We start from the raw sequence: 22,107 nt of genomic DNA, 5'->3' as shown, positions 1-22,107 counted from the left end.
AGTATATATTGGTATCCTAATCAGATAGCACTCCACCTTGTTCTGATTTTCAGAAATTCGTGGTTGCGACAATAAATTGTTGTTATGTACACATTTCTGCCTAGTGGTTGCCATCCAGGATCAAAGACAGTTCCATAGTGGGGCTAATGTGGCACCAGCGCACATTCTCAATAAGACATGAAAGATATATTATGCTTTTATATTAACTACGCTAATGTTAGTTGTTTATTTAATATGATGTGTGTTGTTTGAATTAGTTTATAAGTGCTTTTATCTGATTTCTATATATTCATTAGGAATTGCTGGATTCTCATATAACCTTGTGAAAGTGTTGCCATGGGTTGTTAGGCAGCGAGAAATGTGGAAAATCTAAGGCGCGCTGAAGGTTAGAAGCAGATGTTTCCTCTTTTAATCAGTCAGCAGTTTCAATCTCAGGGTCTGGCTGACTGCGGATTGTGAAAGTTGCAGACAGATAAAGGTTAGTCAATGTATGTGAAATGGGGTAACACTATGTCTGATGCATTTAATCGTTGTTAATGGAGTCAGGCAGGGAAGTGTATTGTCCCCTTACCTCTTTAACATCTACAACCCCTGGCAAAAATTATGGAATCACCGGCCTCGGAAGATGTTCATTCAGTTGTTTAATTTGTAGAAAAAAGCAGATCACAGACAATGACACTGGCAGTCAGTAACGGTTACTTTTTTAGACCAAGCAGAGTGAAAAAAAATATGGAATCACTCAATTCTGAGGAAAAAATATGGAATCATGAAAACAAAAGAACGCTCCAACACATCACTAGTATTTTGTTGCACCACCTCTGGTTTTATAACAGCTTGCAGTCTCTGAGGCATGGACTTAATGAGTGACAAACAGTACTCTTCATCAGTTTGGCTCCAACTTTCTGTGATTGCTGTTGCCAGATCAGCTTGCAGGTTGGAGCCGTTGTCATGGACCATTTTCTTCAACTTCCACCAAAGATTTTCAATTGGATTAAGATCTGGGACTATTTGCAGGCCATGACATTGACCCTATGTGTCTTTTTGCAAGGAATGTTTTCACCAGTTTTTGCTCCATGGCAAGATGCATTATCATCTTGAAAAATGATTCATCATCCCCAAACAGCCTTTCAATTGATGGGATAAGAAAAGTGTCCAAAATATCAACGTAAACTTGTGGCATTTATTGATGCTGTAATGACAGCCATCTCCCCAGTGCCTTTACCTGACATGCAGCCCCATATCATCAATGACTGTGGAAATTTATATGTTCTCTTCAGGCAGTCATCTTTATAAATCTCATGGAAAGGCACCAAACAAAAGTTCCAGCATCATCACCTTGCCCAATGCAGATTCGAGATTCATCACTGAATATGACTTTCATCCAGTCATCCACAGTCCACGATTGCTTTTCCTTAGCCCATTGTAACCTTGTTTTTTTTTTCTGTTTAGGGTGTTAATGATAGCTTTTCTGTATGTAAATCCCTTTCCTTTAGGCGGTTTCTTACAGTTCGGTCACAGACGTTGACTCAGTTTCCTCCCATTCGTTCCTCATTTGTTTTGTTGTGCATTTTCAATTTTTGACACATGGGTGATTCTTAGACTACGGGCACTTATTATGTCCTTTGATCATATTGTATGAAAAACAGAAAAAAGGGGAATTTCACACTTTTATAGTTATCTTTACAATGAAAGTGTGTTAAGAAATTTGTTCTAGTAGTCTATGATGACTTTTTCACCTTTTCAGCATCATTATATGCAAATATTGCTGTTTTGTGCTTGTCCCACACCCAGACTTTGATCTTCAATGATAAAATGAATGGTAAAGAAACATTTTCTAATGTATTAAAATATCTCTGAATAAAATATCAGTAATATAATCAAACATAATTGGGGTATTCAATGTCATACAACTGTTGTGATTTTTTTAAACAAAATGTAGTTGTCCCACACTATTGCCGTAATTTCCACCACAACACTGTAATGTCCCTTTAAACAGTTTGTATGAAAGATTGTTTGGGTAGTTTCTATGGAGATAAACAGTGACATCAGAGCACATGTATATAGCGCCAAATCACAACAAACAGTTGCCCCAAGGCGCTTTATATTGTAAGGCAATGGTGTGGTGGAAATTACATTTACAAGGCCAATAGTGCCGTAATTAAAGAATCACCCACATATTGCTTTGTTTTCTGTCTTGACTCTTTGATGTCTTCCTTGGTCTGCCAGTATGTTTGCCTTTAACAACCTTCCTTTGTTGTTTGTCTTTGGTCCAGAGTTTAGACACAGCTGACTGTGAACAACCAACATCTTTTGCAACATTGCGTGATGATTTACCCTCTTTTAAGAGTTTGATAATCCTCTCCTTTGTTTCAATTGACATCTCTCGTGTTGGAGCCATGATTCATGTCAGTCCACTTGGTGCAACAGCTCTCCAAGGTGTGATCACTCCTTTTTAGATGCAGACTAACGAGCAGATCTGATTTGATGCAGGTGTTAGTTTTGGGGATGAAAATTTACAGGGTGATTCCATAATTTATTCCTCAGAATTGAGTGAGTCCATATTTTTTTCCTCTGCTTGGTCTAAAAAAGTAACCGTTACTGACTGCCACAATTTTTTTCTTGATTTCTTATAGTGTTTCTTAAAGCCAGAAAGTTGCCATTTGAAATGACTTTAGTTTTGTGTCATGTCTGTGATCTGCTTTTTTTTTCTACAAAATTAAACAACTGAATGAACATCCTCCGAGGCCGGTGATTCCATAATTTTTGCCAGGGGTTGTATATGGATGAACTGTCAAAGCTGTTAAACAGTTGTAAACAGGATGTATGGTTGGTGACCACATAATTAATCACCTGATGTATGCAGATGATTTGGTGGTCTTCTGTCCATACAGTGCTGGTCTTCAGCAGGTCCCAAAAAAAAAAAGAAAAAAAAGAGGAGGTTCGAGGCCAGTTCGCTCTTATCTGCCTGCTAGAACACCAGTCGGGTGGTTGAGAGACAGATACCGCTCAGGGACCCGCAGAGTTCTGTGTTTTGTATGCCGTTTGATTCAGCCTGTTATTAAAACCTCGGATGGAGGTCTATCTGATGAGGTCATCTTAAACTTGAGATCTGACTCCACTGGTCTTCATTCCTTCTTCTCATTAAACGGACACATGGTTGTGTGACCTAAGGTAATAGTTTTGCTGTTCACATGTTGATGTTTGGGTTCACAGTTATTAACATAAGTAAACAATTCTGCTTCAACCAGGAGGTTGATGTCTTGGGTTGTCAGTTAAATGGTTTTTAACAGAAGTAAACAATTCCACTCCAACCAAGTGGTCTGATGTCTCGGGTTTTCAGTTAAATACAGTGGTTAAAGGTCCTCTTCAACATGTAACCAGGTAAAAACTCAGATTAAAGGGGTCATAATATCGTTGTACTCCACAAGGTATTAGGTTTCACACTCAAACATCAGTCATAGACAGCAAAAATAGCAAGAAGAAATTCTATCCAGAAGGCGGCAGTAATACACCACGAGCTGTGCCGCCAACACCAACGAAGAAGAACACATGCGCTGCCGGGCTAGAGGCTAACGTGGATGTTAGCTGTTTTGTTGTTCCTGTTAAGTTTTGTATTGTGGATCATTATAAAAATAAATAACTTAAAAAGTATCTTCATCTTATCTTTCCCCGAGCTACCTTAGTTAAATGAACTCATTTGTATACATTGCTTCATCTCGAGCGACTGATTAGCTAATTAGCCGCTAAATGGGCAGAGAACAAGTAACGCCGTTTCGCAGACTTTTCCTTTAACTACTCAGATTATCTTCTTATATAATGGACCTTAATTTCTACTCTGAGTTGTCCGGTAGTTGTCCCAAAATGTTGAGCCGGAATTTTTGGATCCACAAACATTCAGTGAATACGCTGAGGAGGAACATAAGGTAAGCTGAGCTGCAGCGAGAGGAGCCGATTTGTTGTGTCTGTTGATTTAACGGATCTGACTGTTAATCAGTTCGCAGTGGCCAGTGACGGTTACATGACCATTAGTGGAGAGGGACACTCATTTCTGTCTGCGTCGGTGAGACAACTGTTCATCAATTTACTGATTATTGAGGAAAAGGTGCATTTCTTGTCCACATAACCATCATCTTGCATTTCTTATCTCCACACAGCAGACATTCCATACCCCCAGTCTCGGAGATGAAGTTTTTGAGATTCCGCCATCTCACTTGATCCAGATTCTGCTTTAAACATCAATGATGCAATGTCCCACTTTGACCTGTCCAATGGTTCTGATGGTATGGCGGGATCTTCAGGCTCTCATTGTATGGTCAGCAACCTGGTACCTGAAGTCAGTGACCCATCTTTTGCTTCCACCTTTGTGAACACTGGGTCTCAAATAATCGATCAACTGAGCGGTGCAGTGGTGAACCATGCTGGTGGAGCAACGTTACTGAGCTCTTCTGCACTGGTAACTCTTAAGCGAAGTGACTAAGTCAGTCATCTTTTGTGTTCCTTCTTCGTATGTTCTTCATGTCACCCTGTTTCACTAGTCTTCCATGTGCTACTGTAGAGAACGCTAACCAACCAAATTCATCAGGTAAATTATCGTTCTCCACTGTGACTTTGTCTACTCTACTCCAGGTCCAAAAATTTAATTTAGAAATTTTGTGCAGAAAAAAATCAGCTTACTGAACTGTCAAATACAGCTGCAGTGATAATCAATTCAACAACGGCCAATGATTTTGATGCCAATGCAAACCGTAAGTTACTATTAATGGGGCACCCATTGCTATTTAAACTGCCTCATGTCAAGATTCATGCCAATAGACCTGTTCAAAATGCCAAATGTTAAAAAATCTTTTGGGCCACATGTTGTTCTTGTTCCACTAATAAAATAAAGATGTGCCAAATTTATTGTTACAGGTATTGTTTAGGGGTCCCCCACACAGCAACAATTTTCCCCAAACAAGCAATGTAGTAATCCAGTAATTCCAACAATGTTCTCCTCTGGGTTACCAATCAACCAACATGTTTTGCAATTAGACGCCATCACATGTACCTGTAAAAGAAAAATAATAGCATCAGAGTCTTCTCCCGTTAGGGTGATGTTACCTTGCCACTGGAGGGAGAGGAAAATGTGTCAGTCTGGGGGACCTCTAAATCTTATCTGATTGAGTTCAAATTTGGTCTACACCTATAAACCCCAAGTGGAACAAAAACAACATGTGGCCTGAAGTCTCTCACAAGTTTTATTTTTTCACTATATAACATGAACAGCCCTAATGCACAACCCCTAACCCTTAGGTTTTGAGCTTGAATTTTGTCCATTGCCTGCTCTATAGGTTCAACACCAAGATGTTCCTCTTTATCTTGCAAAAATCATGGAAGGCATTTATGGATGCCTATGAATAGCTTTGTGAAAAAGGAATACAGTACTGTGTCAATAGCCACTTCATTTAATAATTGACTTCAGTGAATTGACCACTATTTTGATAAATCATTTTAAGTAAAACAATAACACTTGTCTGATTTTAGCTTCTTACATGTCAATACTTTCTGGTTTATTTTACTAGTTTCTTTACTGCTGTCTGGCAGTAAAATGAATATCTCAGGGTTGGGGACAAAACAAGACATTAGAAGACATCATTTTGGGCACTGGAAAACATTGAGAAGCATGACAGGACTAGGCCAAGGATAGGGAAGTTGGGCAGAGCCTGCTTCTACCGCTGCCACCGTGACCCGGATAAGCTGCAGAAAATAAATGAATAAGTAGGCATCATTTTGTCTCATATTGTTCTTCCTTCTTCTTCCTACAGGAACTTGGCAATTCCAGTGGGTCACATTTTATCAGCTCCTCCCCCATGACAGTTGACGTCCAGCTTGATAATATCAGCCATGTTCTTTTGGGAAGCAGTCAGCTGGCCGCTGTTCACCGATCAGAGCTGGCACTGGGACACTCTGGTGAAAGCGTTGTGCCTCAGGTAGCAGCACCTGAGCAGCCGCTGTCAGCCACACCATCTCCAGCTGGCTCCCTGCACGATGAGGACATGGATGATTTCAAGGTGAGGGTTTACACTATTGGAAGTACTTAAGGGCTTGCTAGCATGCACATAGTGTGGTAACTCATGGACGTGCAGGAAAAAAAAAAACCCATGGAAGCCTTTTGATCAGATTTTTCATACAAAACTCACACCTAACATGACATGATTCACACCTAACTCAAACACAACACAGAGAACTCATATCTTCAAAGACTGGTTGAGGGTGTCATACGTGCAATGCCTTGTGCTGGCATGTTGATGTTAAATATGTTGTAATGGTTGGGGGAAAGATGAAACAAATTACTTTCTATATTATTTATAATGGTTATTTGAAAGGTGAGATAAAATAGATTACTATATGGCTGCGACACTACGTGCACTGTGATTGCCTGATTGCCGGTTGGATACTTTCCCATATCCGGACTGGTTTCCATGACAATCGGTCCGCAAGTCATATTTTCTTTACAAACCAGATAGCTAAAAATGCGATTAGAAAAACCAAGTCGGACATGAACGTACTCCATAAATATCTAAACAGCATTGGACAAAACACACAGATAGCTGACCAGCTAACAGGATCATCTGTTAGCAAATTCTTCATGGAGGTGAAGAAAGTGAACAAGCCCAACACCGTCAGCAGCATATTCGGGTTTTTCGCAGGGACCCAGCACAGCATGGTCCATGCTGTCAACGCCACGGTCTGATATTTCCCCGTACATACCTCTCGCTCAGTTAATAATCCTTTATTATTTTATGATTAGTAGTTTTAGTACTATATTAATATGTCGAATATGTCACATCCTATAGTACTCATTCAGCTAAAAATTTTGACTGTTAAATGCAAATGACCTATTTAATTGTGTCAGTGCATTGACGAAGTTTATCCTTACTATCATTGTTGGTTATTATATAACAAACATATTGGCCAACATGAGCCTTTCACAAACATATCAGTATCTGTGTTATTTTTGCTAATTTGAAAACTCTTCCTGAATTAGTGATGCAGAAAATGCTTGGAAATGGTGTAATTACATATTTTGTCCAGTGGAGGGTGTTCCAACAGCATTGTTTGCAATGTGGTCAAGCCTGGATTCACTAAAAAGTGTGCTCTTCCTCTCACAGTTTGTGATGTGGAGCGAGCAGCCAGTATTTAATACACACAGTGCTGTGTATTAAAGAAAAAAATACAAAACACACTGCTTCACTTTAAAATACACAATAATTCTCTTTGAGATCATTAATAGTGCACATCAGTGTCGTTTTCTGGTAGTGCAGACTTACGGAGCTGATAACAGTGATTTGTTAAACAATAACCTACATAAATATTATAATTTACTTACAACAGGTGCCGAGACAGGTCGTGCATGAATAGTTGACTCATGTTGGCGGAAAAGGCCTGTTGTTTTTATGATGAGTGGACCTTTGGCCCATTGCCCTCTTACCCAGGAACATGTACAGGTCACAAGAGTTTGGTAATGAAATGTTCGGAAGCATTGCCATTTTTTGTGTATATATCAGCAGATATATCTAACGTAAGCATGATGATGATAAGCAGGAAGGAGAAAAATGAATGGCAGAGTGAGGGAGTATCATTTTGTGAGGTTGCATGCAGATCTGTAGTTTCTTTTTGGGGGGGGAATCACGCCAGAAACTGTTGCAGGGATTAAAGAAATGTGACTGGTGGATGATCAACAAGCAGTATAATTCTTTGAAAGGTAGCGAACTATATGATGACTAATTGCATTCTTTCTCCAGGCAGCGCCTCACATTGTAATCTGGCACACAGACTGTGTACACGTATGCAGCTGAATCTGTTCATGCAAATGTGTAATTGGAGCAGCACATCTGTCATTTCAAACACTTAATTAGTGTCCCAACAATGACATTCAAGTGCAAAGTGGCAAACGTTTGCAGACTGTTCTGCTCATCCAAGCAAAGAGATAGTGGCTTTATTACATACAGAGAATTGAGGGAAAGGATCTATGATGATCCTTTATCACCCTTAGAGGCCACCCATGAAAAACTCTAAAAATCAGTTTGCACACTCTGTGTATGTGTTGGAACAGCTTTAAACATACTCTCACCTCCTATTGAGGTTTGTTTTTGATTGCATGTTTTGTTGAAAATACTGAAGATAATATGTTCTGTCCCCTCCATCCGACCGGCACGTCTGCTCAGAGGAGCGTGCTGGTAGACTCTCCCGTGTCTGTGTCCTCATCATCTGTCCTCACTCAGGTGTCCTCCCACCAGTTCCCCCAGTCCTCTGTCTGTGTGGCTGCACCCATGAAGGATGAGGACAAACCGGTCATGTTGGCATCATTGCCTGCTCCAGCAAGTGCAAAGAAAGGAAGGAAGAAGAAAGACCCCAATGAGCCACAGAAGCCTGTGTCCGCGTACGCCTTGTTCTTTCGAGACACTCAGGCTGCCATTAAGGGCCAAAACCCCAATGCCTCTTTTGGGGAGGTGTCAAAGATTGTGGCTTCCATGTGGGACAGCTTAGCTGATGAACAGAAACAGGTATATGTGCATGTGGTTGTACAAACACAAAGGTGTTGTGGGAGAGGGAAAATTTCATTTATAATCCTGAGGATATGTAAAATTGTTGGCAGGGTTACTACTTCCCCCTAAGAAAATTTTGGCAGCCTGTCCACTGTAGTATAGTCCACTCTTGAGCTGAAGATGACTAATTGCTTCACATGTATTTGCTGTGAACACACTTGTTGTCTAATACAGGTGTACAAGAAGAAGACAAAAGTGGCTAAAAGGAGTATTTGAAAGCACTGGCAACTTATAAAGCCAACCAGCTCTCACAGGTAAGAGCATATTGTGTTTCAAAGGAATTCCAGTTTGTTGTTTCCACCAAGGAGGTTATGCTTTTGCACACATTTGTTGGCTGGTTTATAGAAGAACGGTTCAAATATTAATCAACCCAATTTGCACAGAAGATAATTAAAAGCTTTTACACCTTGAGTAGATGCCATTAAATTGTTTGGGCACGTGTGCATCATTGGTCAAAGCTAGAGGATTCTCAGACACATACAGATGTGTTGGTCAAGTGACATGTTGTGTGATTTAATAGAAACCATCATTACCTCAAAGAGAGAAATTCAGATTTTTACACCATTAGGTTGAAGTTCAGTCTGGAAGGATGTGCTGATACCATGTATTGCCACATCAAGATGCTACAGAACTGCACTGGCTGCCGGCCATTAAGTGGGATGTGGTTGGCGAACACCCAGGCACACAACCAACCCCACCACCACCGCCACCTCCTGAATGTAGCCATTTATCTGCCACAGCCAGGTGCTGTGTGGGGTTTCCTTTGGTCATTTTGAGTTGCTGGAGTCCTTAGCAGTGGACCTGCGGACTGGATCATGGTCAGTGGACTGCACCACATGGCCACAATGTTACAGTTGTTTCCTTGTGATACAAATTGTGTGCCTTATTTAAGTTCCCTAAGTTACTGCTTAGTTGACACAAAGTCATTTGAGTGGTGCCCAAGGATCCTCCAGAGAGACCTCGCTCCCAGAACTGAGTCGTCTACTCCTATCAGCTTGACCATACAGCAGCATACTGCTTGTATTACTGTACTTAAGGATTAATGTAAATTAAGTCTTAAGACGTATTCAGCGACTTGGAAATGTTCATGAGGTAATCCCCTGACTCGTGTAAAGAAAACTGGCCGTAAAAGTGATTGTGTTAAATACTTGGTTTGTCCAATTACTTATGGCCTCTGAAAATGGAGGGACAGTGTATAAAATGGCTTTAATTCTCAAAAGCATAACGCAATTTTTTTTTTATTGAACCCCTTGAATTCATCTTGCATTGAGTTATTTTTATTTTGTCCACCATTAGCATGTCAGAGTTTAAATAAATGATCACCATGTCTATAAATGTGCATTTATATTAATAAGAATTGAGAGATTAAAGAGTTTACCTTTACTGAGGTGTGTGTTCTATCTTTTTAGTTGCTCTGTTGGGGGATTTTCAATTTTTCTTTTATGTTTTTATTGCTAATGAATTGGTTTTATCTCATCCCAGTCAACCAGTGAGGAGTTGGATGCTGCTTCTTCAACACCTCCTCCATCTGCTCCTGTTCCATTTGCTGGCCACCAGGTCATCCATCCAACAATCAACCTTGATGAAAACACCATCACAAACATTTGCGCGTCCAACATCACACTGGATGTCCCCGAGATGACCACAAGTTCCCAGGTGGGGCTGAACAAAGCTGTTGGAGTTCAGCCAGCCCAAACCATCACAAAGATCATAATCCCAAAGCACATGCTGCAGGCTGGGGGGCAGCTGGTGACCATGCTGCCTGCAGGAATCCGGGCCTTGCATCCTACATTTATCGTTGCTGGTGTTTCGCGGCAGCCTCCTCCACTGCAGCAAATGCAGAATGCACCGCTTCCACCACGGCTCCAGCAGATGGCACCAGCTCCGCCACCTTTACAGGCGAAGCCACGTGAGGGAAGCACCACCCCAGGCCTCCCTGTGTCCCTCATGGCTGCACCACCACCCCCTCTCCAGATAAAAATTGTTCCTGCCTCCTTGCAGAGCAGCGAGGCTCTGCCAGTTATTGTCAGTACTACAACTGGTGTTTCATCTCCTGGAGCTACACCTGTCCCGCCCACATCCACTACGGCGCTGCACATGGCGGGGAATCAGGATGAGGACGAGGTTACCGAGGTGGTGGACTCAGACGAGGTAAATATTTTGAAAGCTGTACATGAAACTTGTGACACGATTTATGTGTCACAAGCTTAGTTGCAGACTGCATAAAAATAAGTTTTACTCACCTTTGCCAAATGGGGATACATGTGCAAACAAACTAAGGGTAAACGATACACCTCACGGTACATCCTGTCAGGTCAGTTTCACTTGAAATGTTGAAATGCGGAAGCTGCACGTACATGGGAGTTTATCCTGAAGTTTTTGCATTGTGTTTCATACAATCACATTAACATAAACATCTAACCGTGAGAGTACAATTCATGGTCGATGTTACAAACCTCACAGCATTTGAACGGTACAAAACCAGTGGTTTTGTACAAGTAAAATACTGCGTTTTTTCAGTTTATTGTTGCACCACAACACGAAACATTGTGCAAATTGACATGCCACCAAATTGGGACATGAAATGTACAACTCGGTGTGCCATTTGTCATCATTTAACCTCTAACAACTCAATTTATTTTTATTTTGGAGTGTGATTTTGTGTCATGATGACTTGTTTTGAATGCGATTCCCTCAACTTAGCAAGTTTAAGGAATGCAGCTGCGCGTTCATGTCGTTCAGTTGCGATTAATTGACCATTATTAAAACAGTAGAATTAGAAGTTTAGTGATTAAACATGAGCATGCTGATGTCATGAACATCCAAACCACTGCCCCCCTCCTTTTTCAGGACGTCATGGAAGTGACTGAGTCATGGGAAACGAGCACTATGAAGCGGGTCTGTGTAAGAGCCGGCTGCAACAAACCAGCAGTGGAGAGTGAAGACTGGGACAGAGAGTACTGCAGCAATGAATGTGTGGCCACTCACTGCAGGTTTGTGAATAAAACTGAAAGAGAGACCTTTTAGGACCATAACATAAATACAGTTGTATGTAAAAGTTTGGGTACCTCTGATGATGTCCATGATTTTCCTTTATAAATCATTGGTTGTTTGGATCAGCAATTTCAGTTAAATATATCATATAGCAGACAAACACAGTGGTATTTGAGAAGTGAAATGAAGTTTATAGGATTTACAGAAAGTGCAATGATTCTTTAAACAAAATTAGGCAGGTGCATAAATTTGGGCACCCAACAGAAAAAATACATCAATATTTAGTAGATCCTCCCTTTGCAGAAATAACAGCCTCTAAACGCTTCCTATAGCTTCCAGTGAGAGTCTGGATTCTGGTTGACTATTTTGGACCATTCTTCTTTACAAAACATCTCAGGTTTGTTGGTTTCCGAGCATGGACAGCCCGCTTAAAATCACACGACAGATTTTCAATAATATCCAGGTCTGGGGACTGAGATGGCCATTCCAGGACGTTGTACTTATTCTTTTGCATGAATGCCTTAGTAGATTTTGAGCAGTGTTTAGGGTTGTTGTCTTGTTGAAAGATCCAGCCCTGTTACAACTCTTTGTCAATGATTCATGAACATTTTTCTCAAAGTTGAAAGTTGAGGTAACGAGTTACCTCAACTTTGACAAGATTCCCAGTACATTCACTGGCCACACAGCATGATGGAACCACCTCCAAATTTTACTTTGGTAGCAAGTGTTTTTCTTGGAATGCTGTTTTTTTTTTCAACCATGCATACTGCCCCTTGTTATGTCCAAATAACTCGATTTTAGTTTCATCAGTCCATAGCATCTTATTCCAAAATCAAGCTGGCTTGTCCAAATGTGCTTTACCATACCTCAAGTGACCCTGTTTGTGGCGTGTACGCAGAAAAAGCTTCCTCTGCATTAGAACATCATACAGTATCTCTTTGTGCAAAGTTCGCTGTATAGTTGAAGGATGCACAGAGACACTATCTGCAGCAAGATCATGCTGTAGGTATTTGGAGCAGGTCTGTGGGTTGACTGACTGTTCTCACCATCCTTCGCTTCAGCTTATCTGAGATTTTTCTTGGCCTGCCACTTCAGGCCTTAACTAGTACTGTGTCTGTGGCCTTCATTTCCTCACTATGTTCCTTACAAAGGAATCTAACAGCTGAAATCTCTGAAATAGCTTCCCCTAAACCATGATGTTGAACAGTCTTTGTTTTCAGGTCATTTGAGAGTTGTTTAGAGGCTCCCATGTTGCCACTCTTTAGAAGAGCTGCAAAGAGAAGAAATATCTGCAAATGGCCACCTTAAATACCCTTTCTCATGATTGGATCAGCTGTGTAAGGAGGTCAAGGCTCAGTGAGCTTACCAACCAATTTTCTGTTCCAGTAATTAGTGCTAAATGTATTCAAATCAATAAAACGACAAGCGTGCCCAAATGTATGCACCTGCCCAATTTGTTTAAATAATTATTGCACACTTTCTGTAAATACTAGAAACTTCATTTCACTTCTCACATAGTGTGTTTGTTTGCTATGATATATTTAACTGAAATTTCTGATCCAGACAACCAATGATTTATAAAGGAAAATCATGAAAATTATCAGGGGTGCCCAAAGTTTTGCATACAACTGTAGCTCCCAGAGAACAATTGCACATAAACATTGGTGCACAGTTGTTGAATATTGGATACAAATTAACCTTCATGTGCACATTTCATAACGTTTCTGAACTTTATTTTCTGTTTACAGGGACGTATTCCAGACCTGGTGCTCCATCAGGAATCAGACAGTGGGAACAGTTGAATAACAAGCACCTGCTGCCCGCCAGGCACAGAAGATACTTGTTTCACAAGTACCCGAGTTAAAAAATGGACAGAAAAGGTTTGAAGCAGCATCACCCCATTCCACAAGCATAACACATACTGATGATCCACAGTGGATTAACTGCTGTGTACATGTTAAGAATAGATGCAGACCTGCCAACTGTTTTGGCACTGACACGCAATGTTGCGTAAACTCGCCGTAAACTATTGTAAACTGTGTGTGAACAGTGCGTGGCTGCATGCCAGTGCGCAAAGAAAATTCTGAAATGTTCAAAACGTTTGGCACGCATTAATTGTGTGAAGATTCCATATGCGTTCTCCACTACATGATGCGCACGAGACAATCTGCAGCTCCAGATAGCTTCTCTGTTATTCTGGGAGTGACGAGTTAATGGTTTCATCAGCCAAATTCTGAGAGCAAATGCGTCATCAGCTACGAAGTGATGTTTTTTTTATATAGTGCGGCGTCCAGCAGGACAGAGTGGGTCGCATTGGCACGAGTTGCGCAGCAGCGCGGGGATCAAATTCTTGCACATGTCAAGGCACCTTTACATTTGGATTTTTTTTTTTTTTTTTTACACAGGAAAGCAGCTCAGAATTATTTATACCAATGCACAAGTGCTGAAAGTAATCAAGCTCATTTGCATCTTTTCCTTTCACTCTTAGCCCTCTTTGTAAGAGTAAACAAATGTCTTGAAATCATTGACAAAAAAGTTAATGGTGGAACATGTCTTATATTAAAACAATTTTCAAATAGAAAAATTAAAATGACTTTGAAGACTTCATTGCAGCTTAACCAGCAAACACTGTAATTGTTCCTTGACAAAATATGTAATGTTGGCAGGTCTGTAGATGTTATTTCAAGAAAATAGGCAGTATTGCTGATTGGCACTAAATTTGGACAAACGTGTTGTGTTGTGTTATGGATGCAGGTTGTTGTCACTGTAGACAGGCATGACTGTGTATGTACATCATTTTCAGTCAGGCTCCAGGGACGTTAAAGGCAGCTACTTTCTTTAATTAAAACTCACACAGCTATTCATATATTTTTTGTTCTATAAGTTATTTTGGAAAAATCTGGGAAAGTTATTTTTTGTAGTGGTACAATCCTTATCCTCATATGTATGTATTTTATACATGAAAAGATTTTTGATCCGTTCTTGTTTTCATTTCAAGAATAAATGTCTCATTTCAGGTTTATTTTTTTTCCCCACGAAGGAAAAAAGAGGCTATAGTTTGAGTTAAATAGTTTGCTTCCCTTTTACACTGACAGTGGCCTTCTAGGATGAATGGTTGTCTTCATTTTGTAAAACATTTCATTGCTACTTTTTATAAAAACAAAAGTTTGTTCCTATACTTTGTTTTCTTAATAAACAATCATTGTTTAACCCTATGATTTGCCTCATTTTCTGTCTTTTATGTCTTGCATAGAGTTATTGTGTTCACCTCCCTGTGGGACATCATTGGGCTGTTTGGTACCAAAAAAAACAAACAAAAAAACTGCTTAAACAATGTAAATTGGACTTAACACAACTACTTTTCTATGACACCATCACAACATTAAATTTTAATATGCATATGTCGCGGACATGAATGAGCAACGCTCATCAGCATCTCACCATGTCATTTAGGTCCTTCAGACTTTATTTTGAGTAAATGCTTCAAGGGAGCACTAACATGTCAAAAACCTTTCAGCTACTGGGGGGCACAGACCCCCCATCTTTTTAAGCATTTTTTTCTTTATTTGCCTGTCAATATTGTCATAAATTGTCATGTAAATGTCACTTATATACATGCTGTCCATATTCTTGAGCCGCTTAGGTGGATAGGGAGAGTTCCCATGGGATAAAAAAGCTTTTCAACCTGCCATCCCTGGTTCTCAAGACCAGGCACCTAACTGGCTCTACGCTCTCTCTCTCTTTTTTTTTTTTTTTTAAAGATATGTGTACCTTAGCAAACACGAGTAGAATTCCAGTTTAGATTTGGAATGTATAATAGAAGATATACCTTACTGAATTTTCATATCAATATGATATGACTATGATTTGACACAAAGTGCAGCAACAGTGAAAATTAAACATTCTTAAACAAAACAGGAATACCACCACACCCATTTTGCACTCATAAGGTTAGGATACTGTGCCCTCCAAAAGTACTGGAACACTTGGAATTTCACACATTTTAATTTGTTTATGCCATTTTAAATACTAGAAATACAAAAAAAAGAGAAAATTTCTAAAATTATCTTCCTCAGACTCAAAGAAAATCTCTAAAACTTGATAAAACCTATAAATAATAAATCAGTTTTATTGCCAGTTTCTTTAGACAAGTCAGGGGATGGAAACATGAACATTTCCAAGTCACTGAGTATGTCATGGACTTTATTTACATCAATTATGAAGAAATACAAATGTTTCTTTCACCAAAACATCAAATCTAGGCTTTCATCTCAAATGTACTTTCTGTCAAATTGTAGCTGAACTTTCAGGTGTTCTTTTTAAGAAAATCCTCCTCTACACCACTTCAGGAAGCTGGATTTTATATTTTTAATTAATTTATAATCAAGTTGTAGAGATTTGCTTTCAGTTTGAGTCAAGGAAGATATTTTTAGAAAAAAAATGTATTTGAAATAGAATAAACATTAAAATGTGTGAAATACCAAGTGTTCCAATACTTTTGAGGGCAATTGAGAAACACTGAGGAGCAGCATCTTACATCTCATATATAGTGCAGCAGATCAGAGAATATTTAGAGTATGGAATCCTGCAACTGGTGATACAAACATCAAATTTGGCACAAATAATCCATAGACATGAACTCTAAATAAAACTGACTGGCCACTTGAATTTTCAAGAGGCAGCCACGTAGGGGTCAACTGAAGAATTACACAGGGGTCAAAATCAGGGGTGGGCAACTTGTTCCAGAAAGGGCCAAGAGGGTGCAAGTTTTCTTTGCAGCCACTGACTCCATCAGGTGATTTCACTCATTAACTGATTCCATCTACTCAAAGTGATATTAATGAGTGACTTCACCTGGTGAAGTCAGTGGCTGCAAAGAAAACTTGCACCCTCTTGGCCCTTTCTGGAACAAGTTGCCCACCCATGGTCTAAATTAAAAGATACTCCAGTCATATTGAAAACTACACCACAATATTTGCCCGATCATAAAGATCCCAAAAAGGTATAATTTAGACAATCTGTGACTGAATGTTATGGAGTTATGAGGTAAAAGCAGCAAGAATGGTGACAAAGGTCAGTTTCAGTTTGTACAGGGGTCAAAAGTTAAAGTTGCTCCATTAATTTTGCTCCAGCTTTATTTGGGCAGAATTTGATGCTTGTATCACCATCTGAAGGATTGTTTCAATTATCTGCTGCACTAATAAACCAACATGAACAAGCTGCTGTCTTAGTTTAAAAATGTGTACATCAGGCCACCCGAATTAAAGGAGAAATGCTGCTTTTAACAACCTGGACCTCATTTCTGTCATAAAATATGGTCATTTACTCACCAATATAAGTTTCGTGTGATTATAAGTCCATAGTTCAAATCTGGAGCAAACATTTTTCTTCTTCTAAGGTGGATTAGAACTTTTGTGGTACACAGCACAAACTACTGGACAGGAGAAACCTAGCAGTCAATGTGACTCACTGATTTGAAAATGCAGCTCTTTCAACCAGACGTGTGGTGCCGTGACATGTCAGTCATCTGTGTCCAATCAGATTTCAGGAAAGTCCAGTGAAACCCCGGCCTCCTCTCTAGCTCTACCCACGCCAGGAAGTGTTTGACATTTGAACATTTCCTGTTTCATTGTGACTGAGGATTCGGCACTTCCTGTTTGAGTATGAGTTTGCCACTGAGTTCCCGTGAGATTCCATGGGATCTCGTCTGTCAATCCAGGAAGTGTTTGACATTTGAACATTTCCTGTTTTACTGTGGATTTGAAAATTGGCACTTCCTGTTTAGGACGCCCCGTACCATGAGTGAGCTTCGCGCCGCCGTGCGGAGCTTCGCTGCACTTTGCTCATATTACATGTTAATAAGCTCTAGACTTCTTGAAACATGTTACTTAATTGAAGAAAATCAGTCCAATCTATTTTTGTATGTTAGTTGGAGATAAACTTTAATAATTACTGGTGCTTCTCAGTGTATTTAACCCCCCACCGCCACCTCTTTTTTGTGATGCAAAAAGTAGTAGTAATAATAATAATGTATCAAGTTCCTGTTAAAAACAGTCATTTCTAACATGTTATTTGGCAAATACAATTAACAAATAATTACCAGAGCAGCTCAGGGCATTTCAGTTTCTATGAAGGCGTACGTAAAATACTGTATAGTGCAAATATGCACTCAAGCGCCTATGTCAGAAACGTCCACATAAGGCGTTAAACCTTAGCGCACTGGTTCAGTGTGTTGCTCAACAACACTGACATACAAAGAAGTAGCTTGGACTCAAACCAGCAACCCTGAGCCACATTAAAAATTAACTTAATTTACACTTTACAAAAATATATATCTCAGACAAAGTAATATTGCAATGCAAACATTCCACCTTTTGATATGGTCAAGTTCTTCATGACCAGCTTGTTTGGACCAGTCCCAAAAGTTTTTTTTTTTGTCAAGGTTATGTGTTCATCAGGATTCATTAGCAGGATGTCTCAAAGGACTACACAACTGATTTTCACTCCATATCTCTTTCACATTTGTGCTGTAGCTCAGATGAAGATTGTCCTACAACATCCAGATTGTATAGATGTCATAGGATGACCATTCACCAGGTTTTGATAATAGATGCTCTGCTGGGGGGATCCACACGGTAAAGGCCAAAACCCAGGCAGACGGGTTCAGTCAATGTCACCTTGAACTCATGCAGACTGGTTGCCTCAGGGCCCGCTGTACTGAACAGGATGCTCCCCATCTCAAAACTAACCTTCACTGTTATTCTGTTGCTCTGCAGGTCTGCAGAAAGAACTTGTTTTACTTTGTCATGGTAGGCAAACAGCTTGCCTTTGTCATTGTGCGTCAGGCTCCAGGATTCTGCGTTGTTTCCAAAAGCACTGCTGTCTTTGCTCTTCCGTTGGATGCTTCCGTAGGATACAGCGATGTCCCAGTATCCCTCAGCCTCTACCTCCCACATGTGGGTACCTGTGGAGAAGCAGTGGGTGGAGAGGACCTGGGGGGCTTCATCAAAGCGGTCTTTGTGACTGGGATAGTTTAGCTTGGTTTTCAGTCTTTCCACTGATTGGAGGTCAGGGGACAGTCCGAGGAAAGGACTGACAGTGTCCGAGTCCAGAGTGAGACTTCCTGAAAAACAGGAACGACTTTTTTTTCCAACTGGTCGACACAATTTAATCTCAATTTTTAAGCAGAACTTGATAATAAAGTGCACATTACCTCCACCACAGAGGTTACATTTTCTTTGTCTATTCCTCTTTCCTATGGATACTGCAGATAAAGTGTCTAACACAGAGGTTCTCCCCAAACCCTTGACCTTTAACTTATCATAGCATTTCCATTAGACTATTCAATGGACTCCAACAAAGTAGACAATTACAAGAAAAACTGAAATAACATTTCCATTCTGATTCAGTTTGTTTATTATAGCTCCATGGCACTTCACAGGGGTCAGGTCCAACTTCACTAACCCCCCTGAGCAAAAAACTCCAACAGGCATTTTTCTCTGTATTCTGATTTAATGTTTTGGTCCAAATCATACGGTACCTTGATTCTGTGCCACAGGAGCTCTGTGGCCCTTGTGTGGGTGACCAACCAAGAGTTCTGTGAAGAAATGGTTGGAGTTAAAAAGTGTTTCAGGTGCTTAAATAGTCTTGTTTGACACTTGTAAAACGTCCTCTCATATTTTACCATCAAACTGTCATCAAAAAATATTTTTGCTAAATTCTTAATCCTCTCCCTCCAAACTCTTCTGTACTTTGCTGCACAGTGAAACCGTCTGATAAGACCGATGATTAAGTTGTGCACATATCATTCATCACAGAACCTACTGTGGACAAACTGTATCTGCATGAATGACCGACCAATTCCCATTTAAGTCAAAATGGGAGCCTTGCTACTGTCAAGACATGAAGTTTGTAAAATGTGTAAAAAAAAAAGAAAAAAAGATTATTATTTTGCCTGGGCTGAAGAGGATTAACTTCCACTTATCTAATTTTTGTTTTCTGTATATAACATTTCTCAGTAAGATGTTGAACTCAGACTGTCAAATGGTGAATAAAATGGTAAATGGACTGCATTTATATAGCTCAAAGCACTTTACACATCAATGCCTCACAATCACCCTGATGTCAGGGTGCTGCCATACAAGGTGCCCACTACACACCGGGCGCAAATAGGGGATTAAGGACCTTGTCCAAGGGCCCTTGGTGATTTTGTGGTCAGGATGGGATTGGAACCAAAGATCCTCTGGTCTCAATTCCAATGCTTAACCACTAGACCATCACCTCCCCTGACTGTCGACTTTAAACAACCATACTGACCACTGACATTTAGCCAAATGACTGCATATTAGTTTTTTTCCCACTTTTCTTTAAACCTTACCTGGTTGCCACTGGGTTCAGCTTATTACTCGAGTAAAATCAACCAGGCGGTTCTTCAAACCTTCTTAAGATAACTACATAAATAAAAATCATACAATGTTATAGACTTATTAAAACTGTAGAGTGAGTTATATGGAGATATTCCATCTTGTGGCTGACATGATAAAGAATAAGAAAATAGTTCATACATATGAAAAAATAAATGGTTAATAAAATTATTTATTAAATATAGTATCCAATCTTTTTAGATGAAGGAACACCTGATTTATTTGTAGGTTTACAGCACAATTAGGCAGTGTTGCCACAGTTACTTTGAAAAAGTAACTTAGTTACTTTACTGATTACTCAATTGTAAAAGTAACTAAGTTAGATTACTAGTTACTTTTTTAGTTACTTTTCCCATCTGCCGACAACAACCCTCTGCCACCTCAACATGACAATGATACCTGTTTTGCCAAAACTCACTTTATAGTCACCCTTTCTTGACTTCAATGAAAATAAATACTTGTTTTATAAAAAGTAAAATAAAGACGTCTTTCTTGACCTCATATTTAACTGTTGACAGCACTGTAACAGTAAAACTTGCAATTTCGAGCCTACATTGTTTATAAAGGTAACTATTAAATTCTAACATTTTTCTAACATTTAAATTCTCTCTAAACATTTTAATTGTCAATTATTATTATTTTAAGCAATATTAGTTGTAGTAAAAAACGGCTTCAAAATTGCACCTTTAATCTAGGGGTGTTGTGGGGGAGGGGGGCACATCCTTGCCCCACGCCCCCATTCCATCTGGATTCGCCCCTGCTTTGGCATTTGAGCACAAAGAATGGATAACATTTATTTATGCAGAAAACAGGACCAGATTTACAGGTAAGAAAGTTTTATTGCGTTTTCACATCATGTGGTCCTCAAAAAGAGAGTTTAGGTGCATTTGAGTGGAAAATAGTGTTAGTTGTTGACGCGTCGCGGAGGATCAGCTGTTTTTAACGAGACGATACAGAGCAGCTCAGATCAGAATTCTAAATAAAGGAGGAAAAAAAGTATAAAAATGTCTTTGTAAAGCTCAGTGCAGGTGTGCTGATCACCGTGCTTTAAGAGATGAGGACGAGTCGAGCAGCTGCAAAAAACCGCGGATTAAAAGCTCACAGCTCACTTAAAGTGGGAAGTTCAGTCGAACCCCGACCTCCTGCCCACAGACCAAGTTTAATGCTGTTATCGACCCACAATGAAAAATAATAGTAACGCACAGTGACATGGAGAAGTAACTTTAATCTGATTACTGATTTGGAAAGATTAACGCGTTAGATTACTCGTTACTAAAAAAAAGTGGTCAGATTAGAGTAACGCGTTACCGGCATCACTGCAATTAGGGAATAACCCTGTTGTGTCTGATGATATGCGGACCTTAATGCTAGATTTTATGGTTACAAATTGAGTTTTATTTGCAACCGTAATCCAGCTTTAACGTCCGCAAATCATTAGACACAAGGGGGTTATTCCTATTCTAATCCAATTCCAATGCCAAACTGGAAATTCTGTAAGCAGACCCACAGATTTCCACATCAATACTTTCGTACAGAATCTTAAATTCACCCATTTCACCATCGTCGTCGCTACGCCACTTTCCCTTGCTCTCAGTTGACAGTGCCATTATTTACATCTGCGTGCAGTCAGGGTGCGGAGTAATAGCACGCGTGGACAGGGCGCGGAGTTAACACATTAAATGTGAAATGGTTTTAATATTTTGCCACCATCCACGTGATATTTTATGGTCTGAAATCTCACAATTAACCAATTAGATTTGCAGAAAAAATGTAATTGGATTAGAATACTGAATAACAATGTAGTTCATGCAAAATAATCCTGTTTTAAGGGTAAGTGGTAGTCACGTCACACGAGAGATCTATTTAGTTTAATCGTCAATATTTAACATGCCATTTTTCACAAATTATTGGATATTTACACACTTCACTGTGTGAGCACAATCTGCCCTTATTGGACACGATTTTTACACAGTAGTGAAAGTATTCTCACATTAAATTGGTAAGAAATTGCTTTAAGCTAATGACCTTTATAACAATCATCCATAACTTTTGAGTTGTGGACTTGGAGGCTAACGCCATGTATCAAATATTCTTTATGTCTCGTT

The 22,107-nt window shown here is 39.7% G+C and overlaps 1 protein-coding gene and 1 long non-coding RNA gene across 2 annotated transcripts; one reads left to right on the top strand and one right to left on the bottom strand.

The window, feature by feature from the left end:
- Nucleotides 1-3,521: 3,521 nt before the first annotated feature.
- On the top strand, nt 3,522-13,439 carry tox4a (TOX high mobility group box family member 4 a). The gene is given in 12 exon segments (XM_034182853.1): nt 3,522-3,853; nt 3,856-3,923; nt 3,995-4,060; nt 4,155-4,203; nt 4,206-4,453; nt 5,802-6,047; nt 8,205-8,543; nt 8,760-8,784; nt 8,787-8,839; nt 10,068-10,736; nt 11,436-11,578; nt 13,328-13,439. Coding segments are annotated over 12 exon segments (2,001 nt in total). The 5' UTR covers nt 3,522-3,816; the 3' UTR covers nt 13,386-13,439.
- Nucleotides 13,440-17,643: 4,204 nt separating this feature from the next.
- On the bottom strand, nt 17,644-19,412 carry LOC117521532. The gene is made up of 2 exons (XR_004563960.1): nt 19,120-19,412; nt 17,644-18,702 (listed from the first exon to the last, which is right to left on the bottom strand). It is a non-coding gene; the product is annotated as an uncharacterized LOC117521532 (long non-coding RNA).
- Nucleotides 19,413-22,107: the final 2,695 nt, after the last annotated feature.

This window comes from Thalassophryne amazonica, chromosome 12, assembly GCF_902500255.1.
Source record: "Thalassophryne amazonica chromosome 12, fThaAma1.1, whole genome shotgun sequence".
Lineage (NCBI taxonomy): Eukaryota > Metazoa > Chordata > Actinopteri > Batrachoidiformes > Batrachoididae > Thalassophryne > Thalassophryne amazonica.
Note: the sequence above shows the minus strand (reverse complement) of the source record. Positions and strands in the feature narration are given on the sequence as shown.